Source organism: Pseudophryne corroboree, unplaced genomic scaffold, assembly GCF_028390025.1.
Source record: "Pseudophryne corroboree isolate aPseCor3 unplaced genomic scaffold, aPseCor3.hap2 scaffold_501, whole genome shotgun sequence".
Taxonomy (NCBI): Eukaryota; Metazoa; Chordata; class Amphibia; order Anura; family Myobatrachidae; genus Pseudophryne; species Pseudophryne corroboree.
The window spans coordinates 230559-247674 of record NW_026970107.1 but is presented as its reverse complement, the minus strand read 5'-3'; the positions used below and the strand labels follow the sequence as shown (position 1 = coordinate 247674).

General features: G+C 43.3%; 1 protein-coding gene across 1 annotated transcript in view; it reads right to left on the bottom strand.

The window, feature by feature from the left end:
* LOC135030565 (heat shock 70 kDa protein 12A) overlaps positions 1-17116 on the bottom strand; it is a 251484-nt gene that overhangs the window by 30318 nt on the left and 204050 nt on the right. Inside the window, exon 7 of the mRNA XM_063953943.1 lies at positions 4411-4669. Within this exon, the coding sequence (XP_063810013.1) occupies positions 4411-4669 (259 nt within the window). The remainder of the gene's footprint in view (positions 1-4410; positions 4670-17116) is intronic.

The window sequence follows — 17116 nt, the reverse complement described above, 5'->3', positions numbered from 1 at the left end:
ACAGTGTAACATAGCATTGCGTATGCAGATACAGCCGCAGTCACACACAGAATATAGGCATGCCGCATATCATATTACTGACACTGTAACATAGTATTCTGTATGCAGATACAGCTGCAGTCACACACACCGAATATAGGCATGTCACATATCCTATTACTGACACTGTAACACAGCATTCCGTATGCAGATACAGCCGCAATCACACACAGAATATAAGCATGCTGCATATCATATTACTGACACTGTAACATAGTATTCTGTATGCAGATACAGCTGCAGTCACACACACCGAATATAGGCATGTCACATATCCTATTACTGACACTGTAACACAGCATTCCGTATGCAGATACAGCCGCAATCACACACAGAATATAAGCATGCTGCATATCATATTACTGACACTGTAACATAGCATTCTGTATGCAGATACAGCCGCAGTCACACACAGAATATAGACATTTCACATATCTTATTACTGACACTGTAACATAGCATTCTGTATGCAGATACAGCCGCAGTCACACACAGAATATACACATGCTGCATATCATATTACTGACACTGTAACATAACATTCTGTATGCAGATACAGCCGCAATCACACACAGAATATAGACATGCCGTATATCCTATTACTGACACTGTAACACAGCATTCTATATGCAGATACAGCCGCAGTCACACACAGAATATAGGCATGCCACATATCCTATTACTGACACTGTAACATAGCATTCTGTATGCAGATACAGCCACAGTCACACACAGAATATAGGCATACCGCATATCCTATTACTGACACTGTAATATAGCATTCTGTATGCAGATACAGCCACAGTCACACACAGAATATAGGCATGCCACATATCCTATTACTGACACTGTAACATAGCATTCCATATGCAGATACAACCGCAGTCACACACAGCATATAGGCATGTCACATATCCTATTACTGACACTGTAACAGAGCATTCTGTATGCAGATACAGCCGCAATCACACACAGAATATACACATGCTGCATATACTATTACTGACACTGTAACATAACATTCCGTATGCAGATACAGCCGCAGTCAGACACACAATATACACATGCTGCATATCCTATTACTGACACTGTAACATAGCATTCTGTATGCAGATACAGCCGCAGTCACACACAGAATATAGACATGCCGCATATCATATTACTGACACTGTAACACAGCATTCTGTATGCAGATACAGCCGCAGTCACACACAGAATATACACATGCTGCATATCCTATTACTGACACTGTAACGTAGCATTCTGTATGCAGATACAGCCGCAGTCACAGACAGAATATAGGCATGTCACATATCCTATTACTGACACTGTAACGTAGCATTCTGTATGCAGATACAGCCGCAATCACACACAGAATATACACATGCTGCATATCCTATTACTGACACTGTAACATAGCATTCTGTATGCAGATACAGCCGCAGTCACACACAGAATATAGACATTTCATATATCTTATTACTGACCCTGTAACATAGCATTCTGTATGCAGATACAGCCGCAGTCACACACAGAATATAGACATTTCATATATCTTATTACTGACCCTGTAACATAGCATTCTGTATGCAGATACAGCCGCAGTCACACACACAATATAGACATTTCACATATCCTATTACTGACACTAACATGGCATTCCATATGCAGACAGAGCCGGCCCTAGGCATAGGCAAACTAGGCAATTGCCTAGGGCAGAGGTTCCCAAACTGTGTGCCGTGGCTCCCTGGGGTGCCTCGGGACAATTGCAGGGGTGCCCTGGGTTGGTGGGCCAGGACCAATTCAAATTATTCATGGTCAATATAATAGGCAAAACCAGTGCTGGTGGCTGCCAGTCATAACATATGTGGCCAAACAGAAGCAAATCTTGTCCCTCACCACATAGTATTCTGTATGCAGATCCAGCTGCAGTCACACACACCGAATATAGGCATGTCACATATCCTATTACTGACACTGTAACGTAGCATTCTGTATGCAGATACAGCCGCAGTCACACACACAATATACACATGCTGCATATCCTATTACTGACACTGTAACGTAGCATTCTGTATGCAGATACAGCCGCAGTCACACAGAATATAGGCATGTCACATATCCTATTACTGACACTGTAACGTAGCATTCTGTATGCAGATACAGCCGCAGTCACACACACAATATACACATGCTGCATATCCTATTACTGACACTGTAACATAGCATTCTGTATGCAGATACAGCCGCAGTCACACACAGAATATAGGCATGCCAGATATCCTATTACTGACACTGTAACATAGCATTCCGTATGCAGATACAGCCGCAGTCACACACAGAATATAGGCATGTCACATATCCTATTACTGACACTGTAACATAGCATTCTGTATGCAGATACAGCCGCAGTCACACACAGAATATACACATGCTGCATATCCTATTACTGACACTGTAACATAGCATTCCGTATGCAGATACAGCCGCAGTCACACACAGAATACAGGCATGTCACATATCCTATTACTGACACTGTAACATAGCATTCCGTATGCAGATACAGCCGCAGTCACACACACAATATAGGCATGTCACATATCCTATTACTGACACTGTAATGTAGCATTCCGTATGCAGATACAGCCGCAGTCACACACAGAATATAGGCATGCTGCATATCCTATTACTGACACTGTAACATAGCATTCTGTATGCAGATACAGCCGCAGTCACACACAGAATATAAGCATGCTGCATATCCTATTACTGGCACTGTAACGTAGCATTCTGTATGCAGATACAGCCGCAGTCACACACACAATATACACATGCCACATATCCTATTACTGACACTGTAACATAGTATACAGTATGCAGATACAGCCGCAGTCACACACATAATGTAGGCATGCTAATTATCACTTTAATCAGCAGAAGCTGCTTGTACATCCTAGTCACACAGCAATGAAAATAAGTTGCATTTTCTACAGAAAAAGGCACCCAACATTAGCAGAGCTGGACGGGAGCTGCATGGTATATTGAGGCAACATGTATGAGGACACATCTGTATCCAAGCAGAGGCAGAGGTCACAGTGTTAGCAGCCATGTGAGTGCTGTGTGTGGGTAGGTTTGTTGTGCAATAGTGTTCGCCATATGTGTAAGGGGCATTATGTGTGTCATGTGTATAAATGCATTATTAATGTGCGGCATATGTGTATAAGGGCATTAATAATGGTGGGCATAATGTGTAAGATGTATTATGTATATAAGGACATTACTAATGTATGTCATATGTGTAATGGGCATTACTGTGTGGTATTATGTGTATAAAGGTATTACTAATGTGTGGCATTATGTGTATAAGGTGCTCTACTGTGTGGTGTAATGTATAGAAAGAGCACTACTGTGTGCTGTAATGTGAATAAGGAGCAATATGGTGCGGTGTAATGTGAATAAAGAGCAATTCAATGTGATGTAATGTGAATAAGAAGCAATTCAGTGTGGTGTAATGTGAATAAGGTAAAGTAGTACTACTGTGTGATGTAACGTGAATAAGGGACACTACTGCATGACATAATGAGAATAAAGTTACACTACTGTGTGGTGTCATTTGAACTGGGGGTGGTATTGTGTGGCCATGCCCCTTGACAAAAGAACACACCCCTTTTTGTGCTGCACACTGAAAATGTGTACTGTTCCTATCTCAAATATAGGGGGTAGGAGCACCAAAATGAGAACCACTATGGGTGAGGATGATGGTGCTGGGAAAGGGGAGCGCGGTCAGTGGTGAAACTCGCATCGGTGCTAGGCGGCACCAGGGGCTGGCTGGCAACTTTTAGCCTGGGGGGCAAGTCCAGAGCATTGGCCCATAAGTAATGGCGCCATCTTAAATGGAGGTTTTTTTTGTTAAAAAAATAATTATTAATTAAAAAAAAATTAGGCCAAAGATACTTTATTATAAATTTGTCAGTGGCTTCAGCAGAGCTGTGTAGTGGCAGGTGGCGGCCGGCCCATGACCCTTGGCAGTAGCGTATCCCGGGGGCATATGGCCCCCTGCCCCCTGGGCCAGCCCGATTCTGGGCGGCACCAGACAAAATCTTGCCTAGGGCATCATATTGGTTAGGGCCGGCTCTGCGCATTTCCCATCAGTCACAGATGTTATTCATGTCCTGTACGGAGAGCCTGAGAATGGGATCATCCTGTAACCACAAAGGCTTACGTTCTGTTGTGACAGGTGAAGTCGTTTACAGAATTATACCAAATGTATAACACAAGCGTTTATTTCCTATATATACTCCAATGGCCAGAAATCAGATATATACATGTACTGATGTTTCCTCAGATATCTCTGACATAATAATTACTCACTTGCTTTTACGGAGCGCGTGTTCCACACTGTGGCCGCGGAATTTCTTGTAGTAATCAATGAAGGAAAATGGTAACGTTATGTTCAGTGGGTTGGTCCTGTCAGGGGCTGCAGCTCTCTTGCGCGACTCAAAGGCGATCATTAGGTCCACCCACGCTGCCGGACGCTTCACTTTAAACTGGTCAATGAAATCATCTCCAAATATTTTACAGAGAAGTTTCTCAAACTCATAATCAACACCGAGAGAACCGTACGGTCCACCTGTAATAGCGAGAAAGAGGGCGAGATACAGCGATTCATTATCACACTCATCATCCTCCAACCACAGATCTCACCTATACAATCATTTATTACTTACTATAAGGAGCACACAGAGCGCACCAATACAATCATTTATTACAAGCCAGTATAGGGGACACATAGATCTCACCTATACAATCATTTATTACTTACTATAAGGAGCACACAGAGCGCACCAATACATTCATTTATTACTAGCCAGTATAGGGGGGACACACAGATCTCACCTATACAATCAGGTATTATTACTTACTATAAGGAGCACACAGAGCGCACCAATACATTCATTTATTACTAGCCAGTATAGGGGGGACACAGATCTCACCTATACAATCAGGTATTATTACTTACTATAAGGAGCACACAGAGCGCACCAATACATTCATTTATTACTAGCAAGTATAGGGGGGACACAGATCTCACCTATACAATCAGGTATTATTACTTACTATAAGGAGCACACAGAGCGCACCAATACATTCATTTATTACTAGCCAGTATAGGGGACACACAGATCTCACCTATACAATCAGGTATTATTACTTACTATAAGAAGCACACAGAGCGCACCAATACATTCATTTATTACTAGCCAGTATAGGGGGGGGACACAGATCTCACCTATACAATCAGGTATTATTACTTACTATAAGGAGCACACAGAGCGCACCAATACATTCATTTATTACTAGCCAGTATAGGGGGGGGGACACAGATCTCACCTATACAATCAGGTATTATTACTTACTATAAGGAGCACACAGAGCGCACCAATACATTCATTTATTACTAGCCAGTATAGGGGGGGGGACACAGATCTCACCTATACAATCAGGTATTATTACTTACTATAAGGAGCACACAGAGCACACCAATACATTCATTTATTACTAGCCAGTATAGGGGGGACACACAGATCTCACCTATACAATCAGGTATTATTACTTACTATAAGGAGCACATAGAGCACACCAATACATTCATTTATTACTAGCCAGTATAGGGGACACACAGATCTCACCTATACAATCAGGTATTATTACTTACTATAAGGAGCACACAGAGCGCACCAATACATTCATTTATTACTAGCCAGTATAGGGGACACAGATCTCACCTATACAATCAGGTATTATTACTTACTATAAGGAGCACACAGAGCGCACCAATACATTCATTTATTACTAACCAGTATAGGGGACACACAGATCTCACCTATACAATCAGGTGTTATTACTTACTATAAGGAACACACAGAGCGCACCAATACATTAATTTATTACTAGCCAGTATAGGGGACACACAGATCTCATCTATACAATCAGGTATTATTACTTACTATAAGGAGCCCACAGAGCGCACCAATACATTCATTTATTACTAGCCAGTATAGGGGGGACACACAGATCTCACCTATACAATCAGGTATTATTACTTACTATAAGGAGCACACAGAGCGCACCAATACATTTATTTATTACTAGCCAGTATAGGGGGGGGACACAGATCTCACCTATACAATCAGGTATTATTACTTACTATAAGGAGCACACAGAGCGCACCAATACATTCATTTATTACTAGCCAGTATAGGGGGGACACACAGATCTCACCTATACAATCAGGTATTATTACTTACTATAAGGAGCACACAGAGCGCACCAATACATTCATTTATTACTAGCCAGTATAGGGGGGACACACAGATCTCACCTATACAATCAGGTATTATTACTTACTATAAGGAGCACACAGAGCGCACCAATACATTCATTTATTACTAGCCAGTATAGGGGGGACACACAGATCTCACCTATACAATCAGGTATTATTACTTACTATAAGGAGCACACAGAGCGCACCAATACATTCATTTATTACTAGCCAGTATAGGGGACACACAGATCTCACCTATACAATCAGGTATTATTACTTACTATAAGGAGCACACAGAGCGCACCAATACATTCATTTATTACTAGCCAGTATAGGGGACACAGATCTCACCTATACAATCAGGTATTATTACTTACTATAAGGAGCACACAGAGCGCACCAATACATTCATTTATTACTAACCAGTATAGGGGACACACAGATCTCACCTATACAATCAGGTGTTATTACTTACTATAAGGAACACACAGAGCGCACCAATACATTCATTTATTACTAGCCAGTATAGGGGACACACAGATCTCACCTATACAATCAGGTATTATTACTTACTATAAGGAGCACACAGAGCGCACCAATACATTCATTTATTACTAGCCAGTATAGGGGGGGACACACAGATCTCACCTATACAATCAGGTATTATTACTTACTATAAGGAGCACACAGAGCGCACCAATACATTCATTTATTACTAGCCAGTATAGGGGACACACAGATCTCACCTATACAATCAGGTATTATTACTTACTATAAGGAGCACACAGAGCGCACCAATACATTCATTTATTACTAGCCAGTATAGGGGGGGGGCACAGATCTCACCTATACAATCAGGTATTATTACTTACTATAAGGAGCACACAGAGCGCACCAATACATTCATTTATTACTAGCCAGTATAGGGGGGACACAGATCTCACCTATACAATCAGGTATTATTACTTACTATAAGGAGCCCACAGAGCGCACCAATACATTCATTTATTACTAGCCAGTATAGGGGACACACAGATCTCATCTATACAATCAGGTGTTATTACTTACTATAAGGAACACACAGAGCGCACCATTACATTCATTTATTACTAGCCAGTATAGGGGGGACACACAGATCTCACCTATACAATCAGGTATTATTACTTACTATAAGGAGCACACAGAGCGCACTAATACATTCATTTATTACTAGCCAGTATAGGGGGGACACTCAGATCTCACCTATACAATCAGGTATTATTACTTACTATAAGGAGCCCACAGAGCGCACCAATACATTCATTTATTACTAGCCAGTATAGGGGGGACACACAGATCTCACCTATACAATCAGGTGTTATTACTTACTATAAGGAGCCCACAGAGCGCACCAATACATTCATTTATTACTAGCCAGTATAGGGGACACACAGATCTCACCTATACAATCAGGTGTTATTACTTACTATAAGGAGCCCACAGAGCGCACCAATACATTCATTTATTACTAGCCAGTATAGGGGGGAAATATAGATCTCACCTATACAATCAGGTATTATTACTTACTATAAGGAGCACACAGAGCGCACCAATACATTCATTTATTACTAGCCAGTATAGGGGGTGTCAAAGTCAGAAAAATGTCTCTATGCACGTTGCCATATTTGCACCGCACAACTGGTCCGCGCTGCGCATGCGTACGCTCTCCCGTGAAGGCGCATACCCGCGATAGCGTGCACTCGCAGGCGCGGTATGCGTATTTACGGTAGAGTTTATGTAGTCGTAGCGTGCGACTCATTCGTTACAAATGTTCACAATTAATGTAGTTTGTAGATCATGGTCACCTTGATAGATTCTGAAAGTCTGGTTAAAATAGAAGGTCCCTGTTTAAAGGAATCCCTCTTTGTATTGTACGAAGGGTCTGACAGGAATCATACAGCAGTGTTTGGTACCCATCGGAAGAGTATTTAATTAGTAATATTCCGGTGTTGGTTTGGAGCGTATTAATCGCTCGTGCGAATAGTTATGGACATAAGAAGTTTATGTCCATTTCTATTATTTACACATACTCAGGTATGCGGCGGGAAACCCAGTTTCCCACCCACCTGAGCTGTTGGAAATCGTCACAGCCCACCTGTATGAATCACCCTATGACCTTTTGTTATGATGCAGGGCCGAATTCCTTCAGCCAATGGACAATGGGATTGTAGGACCAGGAGATTGCATTGTGTGTGGGGCATAAATAGGCAGGCCGACCACATCCAGCTCTCACTCTCTCATCAACGGTTATCTGCTGATAGCCGGGAGCTGGATATCGAGGCGCAGGCGATCATACCCTTTGTGCGTAAGTTTCTCTCCGTAATCATTGTCTTTCTGTGAGCCAATTTCTCTCATCTCTCTCTCTCTCTCTCTCTCTCTGTTCTGTTCTCTCATATCTCCCCTAGACTAGGCTAGTATTGTATTGTATTAGATAGTATCGTATTGTATTGCATTTAGGTCAGTGTAGTATTGTCTTTTTGTATTTATTGTTTAGTTCTGTGGTTAGGAAGTCTCTGTTATATTGTAGTGTATCATTTGTACTGTTATCCCCTTTTTCAAATATATTAGATATAATACAATTAATAGGCTTTGGAACCTAAACCAGTATCTGTGTATTTTCTATAGTGTTAAGTGTTCACTTGAGCGTCGGTGACGCTCAAGCAGCTTTGTAGTTAGTCAGGTTACACAAGGTTGCACTTACACCCTGTATTCACATTAAGTTATTCTGTGTATTTCATTGGTATAAGGTTTAAACATTAAGGTATAGCGTTGTGAGCGTCTGCGCCGCTGGTGACCTCCTCGTGGTCTCGAGCGTATGCTACGCCATAGCGAATCATTACTCTAGTCATAACCAATAACGTGTCCTGTGATCACTGGGCCGTGAGCGAACGTGACGCTTGAGCGTCTCGCCTACGGCGGAGCGATCGTTACGCAAATAGCGTACCCTTACGGTACTTCTTAAGCAAACAGCGTACAGTGTTCTTAGACTTCATAAAGGGTTGTTTATACGACAAAAGTATTTAGAATTGTCAATTGGGGACTTGTCCTATCCTTCTCATATCTGCACTAGGTAGATCAGCAGACATTATCCCCCAGCAAAGGGTGGGAGGTTGTCTCCCAGTGCTGACGGGATAAGCGTCTGCTTCGCTTAGATAAAGAGTGCTGAAGGAATCCGGGAACCGGAAGTAAGAACAAAACGCTTGTGTCTTTTAAAACTGTTTTATTTCTCTTCTGTCTTGCGTATACACGCACGCATACACATATCTGCATTTTCTGTTTCATTTTCGTATATCACTATTCCTGTTTGCCAAATTTTTATAGTTGATAGAAAGTGCTAAAAGAGATTTGCTGTTATTTCATAGTAGAGGTAATAGTTAAAGTATAGAACAACACACGATCTGCCTGGGAGATAAGGCAGTCAGTGTGGATTGCGGTAGATGATCAGGGATCATTTACATTGATAAAAGTATATATTGTGTTACGGTGGATCTTTGCATTGCGTACACGTGTCGCTAACAAAGACTAGCGTACGCAATCCAAAGGCAGACGCACGCAGCGTTCACTACGCAACGTAGCGTCCGGTTACGCCCACGTAGCTCAAGTCACGAAAAGCGATAATTAGCGCAAAGGCGATAAGTAACGCACAGCGGTAGATAACGCGACGCGGTAAATAACGCAAATCTATTTTTGGAAAAATCTGAAATTTAGTTTAACAGATCCTACTCCTAATTGGTAACACTGTTGGACTGAAGACAATTTCTGCGCAGAAATAGATATAGAAACAAAGTGTACATGTGTTGAGTGAGTGTGGTTTTGTATACATAAGTTTATACAACTTTAAGGTGGAACCAAAAGGAAAGCCGGGTACTCGTCAAGGGACATACGTGTAAGTGACATATACGGTGGCTAGGGAGGCATCCCTGGTTAAATAATATTTGAGCATTAGAGTATAGCGGACCATAAGGTAACAAGACCAGGAGGTCATAAGGTAACAAGACCAGGAGGTCGTAAGGTAAAAGGTCCGCTATAAAAGTCCAGTGGCACAACGCCTGGGGTGTTGGTGCAGAACCCATATAGGCCATACAAGCTCTTGCTGAAGGAATCGCGGCCGGAAACATCGATTCCATTGATCTTTCAGTACATAACAAGTAGTGCTTGTGTACTGAACGATTGGACCGCACGTAATTGTGTGCAGTAGTTAGTAATCTGACCTAATACCATTAGAGTAAAGTGGTCACAAACGCTATTTGTACATTCTGACGTGATTTGTGTAATTTTTTATTTTTAAAGGGAAGTTCGCTGGTCACTCAGGAACTATCTAACAACCCCACCTTTACTGGAAAGAGTAAGTGTCCTGCGGGTAACCCTCATATGTTCCAGTAAACTGAAGGTTCCATAGGGGCCCTGTATCGAGTACGCCAGCACCACGTCGGTGTGATCAGGTCGTATTGGTCGAGGTGGGCGAGTGAGTGGGGTACTCGGTAAACCGCCACCGCCGGCCTACTGTGGAGTAATTTGGTTGTCTGAAAAGGCTTGCTGAAAACCTTGATACAGAGATCCAAGGAGGACTAAGCAACACCTGCAGACTATGGGGGCCAGTTGCTCAGGTAGGGGGCGATCAACCCTGGTTCAGGTTGATTCTGTGAACCGACCAGTTGGGTCGGCACGATATGTAATGTGTGAAAAATATGGAAGTCACACCGAATCTTTATGTGATGAATGGGAGAGAATGACTGTACAAGACAGGGACAAATTCCCAAGAATAGGTAGCTTTAGTCCAGAAGTGTTACAAAATTTAAGGAGGAGGATATGTCTCGTAAAATCAGCAAAGAGACGAATTCAGCATCATGATTATTTACAGTTATGGCACCAGGAAGGTGAGATACAGAGAGGTTTGGCTCTGGCGGCAGGATCTGGGGCAGTCAGGAAGCTGATAGCCACAGCTCCTCCCCCACCATACATTGCAGGAGAGAAGTTGATTGCGGAGAGAAACGCACTGGGTTGTAAAACACAAACTCTTAGTAACCTTGTAAATGTTAATGATGTTAACCAAATAACTCATGCAAGTATTAACCCGTGCAAGATGTACCCTGTTTTGAACCTTCCTCAGGAGTGTGATCAAGAAGACGATTCAGCAACAATTTCAGCTCTCTCTCTTGCAGCCACCATAGCAGAGACCACAGTAGGCACAGCGACACCCACGAGATTAGTGAAAGCCCCTAGCGGAGGGATAGGTGAGGTCGTGTCAACGGGTAAGTACGGCACCATGCACTACACTGAAACAATTGTACCACAACAAGCTGTAGAATCTACACAGGAAGAGGCTGTTAGAATTGCTCCTGTAAGGGTAATAGCAGTTCCCAATGGAAAAACGGATGTGTCTGGAGCCACTCCCATAAGGAACATTGCCATGTACACTCCATTTTCCAGAATGGAATTAAGAACAATAGTGTCCGAATTTCCTGACCCCAGGAAGGATTTAGTTGCTAGCCAAAAATACATCAGGGATCTAGGTAACACTGTAGAACCCAACAACAAGGATTGGCAGATACTGCTAAGAGCTTGTTTACCTTCCAATGTTGACGCAACTCAATTTTTAGCTGACTGTGCATTGGATAAAGATGTACCGCTTACAGACGTGTACAACAAGGATAATGTAAAAAGGATAAATTTACAGCTAAAGGAGTATTTCCCAGCCGTTGTTAAATGGAATAAAATATTTTCCATTAAGCAAAAGGAGTCCGAAACGGCACCAGAATATTTTCACCGGGCACTATTAGAAATGGCAAAGTACACTGGTATAGAAGACATTAAGACCAACCCAAACCATCGAGAAGTAGCAGTATCTGTACTGATGGATGGTTTGAAAGAAACATTAAAAGCTAGGGTACAGACCACGCAGCCATGTTGGCGAGGTCTGTCAGTGTCCACATTGAGAGAGGCTGCTATTGATCACGACAGAAACATCACTAGGCACAGGGAATCGCAAAGTGATAAGTTGATGTCCGTAAGTATACAGGCGCTGACCACAAGGCAGCCTGCGTATGTACCACCGAATCCTGTGGGTAAGGCAAGTGTAATAACATGTTTTTCTTGTAACAGACCGGGACACTTTGCACGAGAATGTAGAACAAAGAATGTACAAAGATCTTTTCAACCCCCTAGACAACAACACAACACACGACAATGGGAGCAGGGTCCACAGAGGCGGAGTTTTGAGCCACATACAGGGGAAACAAAAAGATATCCCCCGAACAGAGATTGGCATGCCTCTGGTAGTTCCCAGCTAACCCCCTCACAAGTAGTTGCTGCCAACGGGATTCAGGGAGGTCAGCATACCCAATAGGGGTGTGGCCATACCTGTAATCTGCGCCCAGTTAAGTTGATTGCTAGTCTTGGAAGCGAACCAGAAATTGCAATCAATGTAGCTGGTAAGACTTTAAACTTTCTTGTAGACACAGGGGCGGCCAAGTCAGTGATAAATTCGACAGTGGGCATGAGAACCACTGGTAGGACAATTCCAGCCATGGGAGTAACAGGAGTAGTCCAGCACTACCCTGTTAGCAAACCAGCCGAGATTACAATAGGGCCTTTGCATACCAAGCATTCCTTTTTGCTGGCTGCATCGGCACCAACTAATCTCCTGGGAAGAGACTTACTATGTAAAATGGGTTGCGTCATTTATTGTACTCCTGAAGGTGTATTCTTGGACATCCCTGAGAATCACGCTCAGGAAGTACGAGACATGTTAGACTCCCCATCAAAATTAATGTCACATTCCATTATGACAAATAGGAATCCATCCCAAGTAGAAGAGATGACATCTCAGATACCAGAGTCACTTTGGACAAAAGATGGACAGGACACTGGATTAATGGCAAACGTAGCTCCAGTAGTTGTACAAGTAAAAGATGGTAGGATAGCTCCAAAAATCCCACAGTATCCTCTGAAGCCAGAGGTGGAGTTAGGAGTTTTCCCAGTAATAGAGCGCTTGCTACAACAGGGCATTCTAGTAAGAACGTCCAGCACAGCAAATAGTCCCATCTTCCCTGTTAAAAAGAGTGGGGGGAGGGGTTACAGGCTAGTGCAAGATCTAAGGGGGATTAACAAAATAGTTGAGAGTCAGTTCCCCGTAGTGCCTAATCCAGCTGTCATCCTAATGCAAATTCCTCCCACTGCCAAATTTTTCACTGTTATTGACCTCTGCTCCGCATTCTTTTCGGTACCTCTGCACCCTGACAGCCAATATTTGTTTGCATTCACATACAGAGGAGTCCAATACACGTGGACTCGGTTACCCCAAGGTTTCATAGATAGTCCAAGTATATTTTCTCAGGCTTTGCATGATTGTTTACAGTCTTTCCAACCGGAGAGTGGATCAGTGTTGATACAGTACGTGGATGATCTACTACTGTGTTCTGATTCATTGGAAGCTTCCCTGAAGGATACGAAACAGCTCCTGTTTCATCTTTCAGACACAGGTCACAAGGTTTCCAAAGACAAGTTACAATTATGCCAAACTAAGGTAAAATATTTGGGACACTGTCTAACACAAGGACTGAGACACCTGACCGCTGATAGAATCCAAGCCATTAGAGACATGACACTGCCACAAACCCAGCAACAGATCAGGACGTTTCTAGGAATGTGTGGGTATTGCCGTAATTGGATCCCAGGGTTTTCCATATTGGCGCTACCTTTGCAGGAAATGGTCTCTTCAAACAAACCTGATCGGATTTCGCATACAGACGAATCTGAAACAGCATTTGAGAGACTCAAGCAATGCCTAACGCAGGCACCAGCACTAGGTATGCCAGACTATGGGAAACCCTTTGAACTATACGGAACAGAAAGTGCTGGGTGCGCAGCAGGTGTACTAACACAAAAACACGGTGATGCCAGCAGGCCAGTTGCATATTACAGCGCTCAGCTAGATACGGTAGCGCGATCCCTCCCCACATGCTTGCGTAGCGTTGCGGCGATAGCATTGCTAGTGACAAAAAGCGAAGATGTCGTGCTAGGCCACAACCTCACAATCCATACACCGCATGCGGTATCTGCCTTATTGAATTCTGCCCAAACCAGACACGTCTCATCAGCAAGGTTTACAAGATGGGAATTGGCATTAATGGCCCCAGTAAACATCACCATAAGGAGATGCAGTGCATTAAACCCTGCAACATTTCTCCCAGGTGTGCCTGGTCAGGCACAAAGGGTGGAAGGTGAGAGTGATGGGGAAGGAGGATTTAATGCAAAGGAAGATACACATGATTGTATGGAATATTTGACCCAAAATTTTACCGCAAGGCCTGACATCAGTGACAATCCACTGGAAGATGCAGAACTCACGTTCTACACGGACGGTAGTTGTCACAGACAGTCAGACTCGGGAGACTTGTGTACTGGATACGCAGTCGTAGATGACCAAGACACCATAGAAGCGGAACCGCTAGGCCCACCTCACTCAGCCCAGGTTGCTGAACTGGTCGCCCTAACCAGAGCATGTGAATTGGCTAAGGGTAAGTCTGCCAATATCTACACCGATTCCAGATACGCCTTCGGGGTAGTACATGATTTCGGAGCGCTATGGCGGCTCAGAAATTTCATGACGGCGGCTGGTACACCGATAGCGCATGCAGCTCACATAAAAAGGCTTCTAACAGCGATACAGGAACCCGACAGAGTGGCTGTTATCAAATGTAAAGCACATACATATAGTCAAGACCCAGTGTCCCTTGGTAACAGCCGAGCAGACGAAGCCGCAAAGCTTGCAGCTGCTACCCCCATACAGACAGACACCACACAACTGATGGTATTTAATACCATCAACACACAAAAGTTGTGTGAGATGCAGAATTTGTGTTCCACACAGGAGAGAGCAGTCTGGAAGGCAAAGGGATATGGCCAGGAGTCCTCAGGGCTCTGGACGGATGGACATGGTAAACCGGTGGCCCCCAGGGCATACCTTCCATGTCTGGCTGAAGCAGCTCACGGGCTGACTCATCTAGGCAAGGAGGGGATGTGCAAATTGGTAAGAGCATACTGGTGCGCCCCAGGATTCTCCTCTCATGCGAGTAAAAGAGCAATGTCATGCCTTACCTGTCTGAGAAAGAATATTGGAAAAGCAATACCTACAGAACCATCCCATATCCCACCTGCCGGCGGCCCTTTCCAGGTAATACAAATTGACTTCATTCAATTACCCCCATGTCGAAATTTGAAATATGTACTTGTTTGTATAGATGTTTTCTCGAATTGGGTCGAAGCATTTCCAGCAGCTACAAATACCGCTATGTTTACAGCTAAGAAAATTGTGCAGGAATTTGTATGTAGATATGGTATCCCTAGAATCATTGAAAGTGATAGGGGTACCCATTTTACAGGTGATGTCTTTCAAGGAATGTGTAAGTTGATGGGAATTGATAGTAAGCTGCACACTCCGTACCGTCCACAGGCGAGTGCGAAGGTCGAAAGAGTGAACAGCACTATTAAAAATAAATTGAGTAAAGTAATGACAGAGACAGGATTGACGTGGCCAGAAGCTTTACCCATTGTTTTGTATAGCATCAGAACCACTCCCAGGTCCCCCCTTAATCTGTCTCCTTTTGAAATCTTGTTTGGTCGACAACCGCATGTCATGATTAACCCTCAGGATGATTTGAAATGTAACAATGAAGTAACTGTAAAGTACTTGATTAACATGAGTAAGCAGTTGAGGAGTCAAAATGATAATCTGAAGTTGGTGATTCCTGATCTACCAGGTAGTAATTGTCATGACATTGAACCTGGGGATTATGTAATGATACGAAATTTTCTACGCTCAGGTTGTCTTATTGATAGATGGGAAGGACCATACCAGGTCTTATTGACTAGCACCACAGCATTGAAGGTTGCTGAGAGAGAGACTTGGGTCCATTCATCCCACTGCAAAAAGGTTGCCGATCCAGAGAAGTCCCGTGATAAGGAACAGACGGTAGAGGTTGTATCACTAGAGTGTCTGTTCCAGGAGGACTGAGGCGGCACCTGAGCCTTGAAGACTGGAAGCAGTTGTCGACTCCCCTCTCCCTTTTATTGTTTTTCTCCACTTCCCAGCCCCTCTCCCTTAAAAATTTATTTTTCCCCCTTCTCATTCTTCTCTATTTCCTCCTCAAAGATGGACTTGCCCCAAGAGACTGTGATCCGGATTTTGATGTTAACCATGATGTTGACCAGAGCAGTCTGTTCCGGCGAGAGTACCATAGAGGTCGAGAGAGGTTCTGGAATGGGTTCCGATTATGATGATGGAGGCGTAGTTTTCCAAGATCAACCAAACCAACAAGCAAAGGCGAGTATCAGAAAACGATCCGATAGAAGAAATTGTGATGGATTGTTAGCTGAAGAAAATTGTATCTGTAGGCTCTGTGATAATCTGGTTGAAGATGGATGCATAAAGAAATGCCAATCTAGTTTTAATATCCATATGGACCGGCATCCATTGAGCGACTATCACTCCTTAGTGGGTAACGTGTTAAACCAAACAGATTGTTGGGTATGCTCTCAAGTACCTCAGGGTCACAGCAAATCAGGGCTAGTACCATTTCCTTTAACGTTAGGGGAGGTACTTGAGCTAAGTGGTGGGAGACCGGTGGATCGGAGGTTTAACATCTCCAGCCCTCCTAGTTTGAAGCTCCACCAATACCATGTGGATAGGTCCCTCTTATGTTTCAACATCTC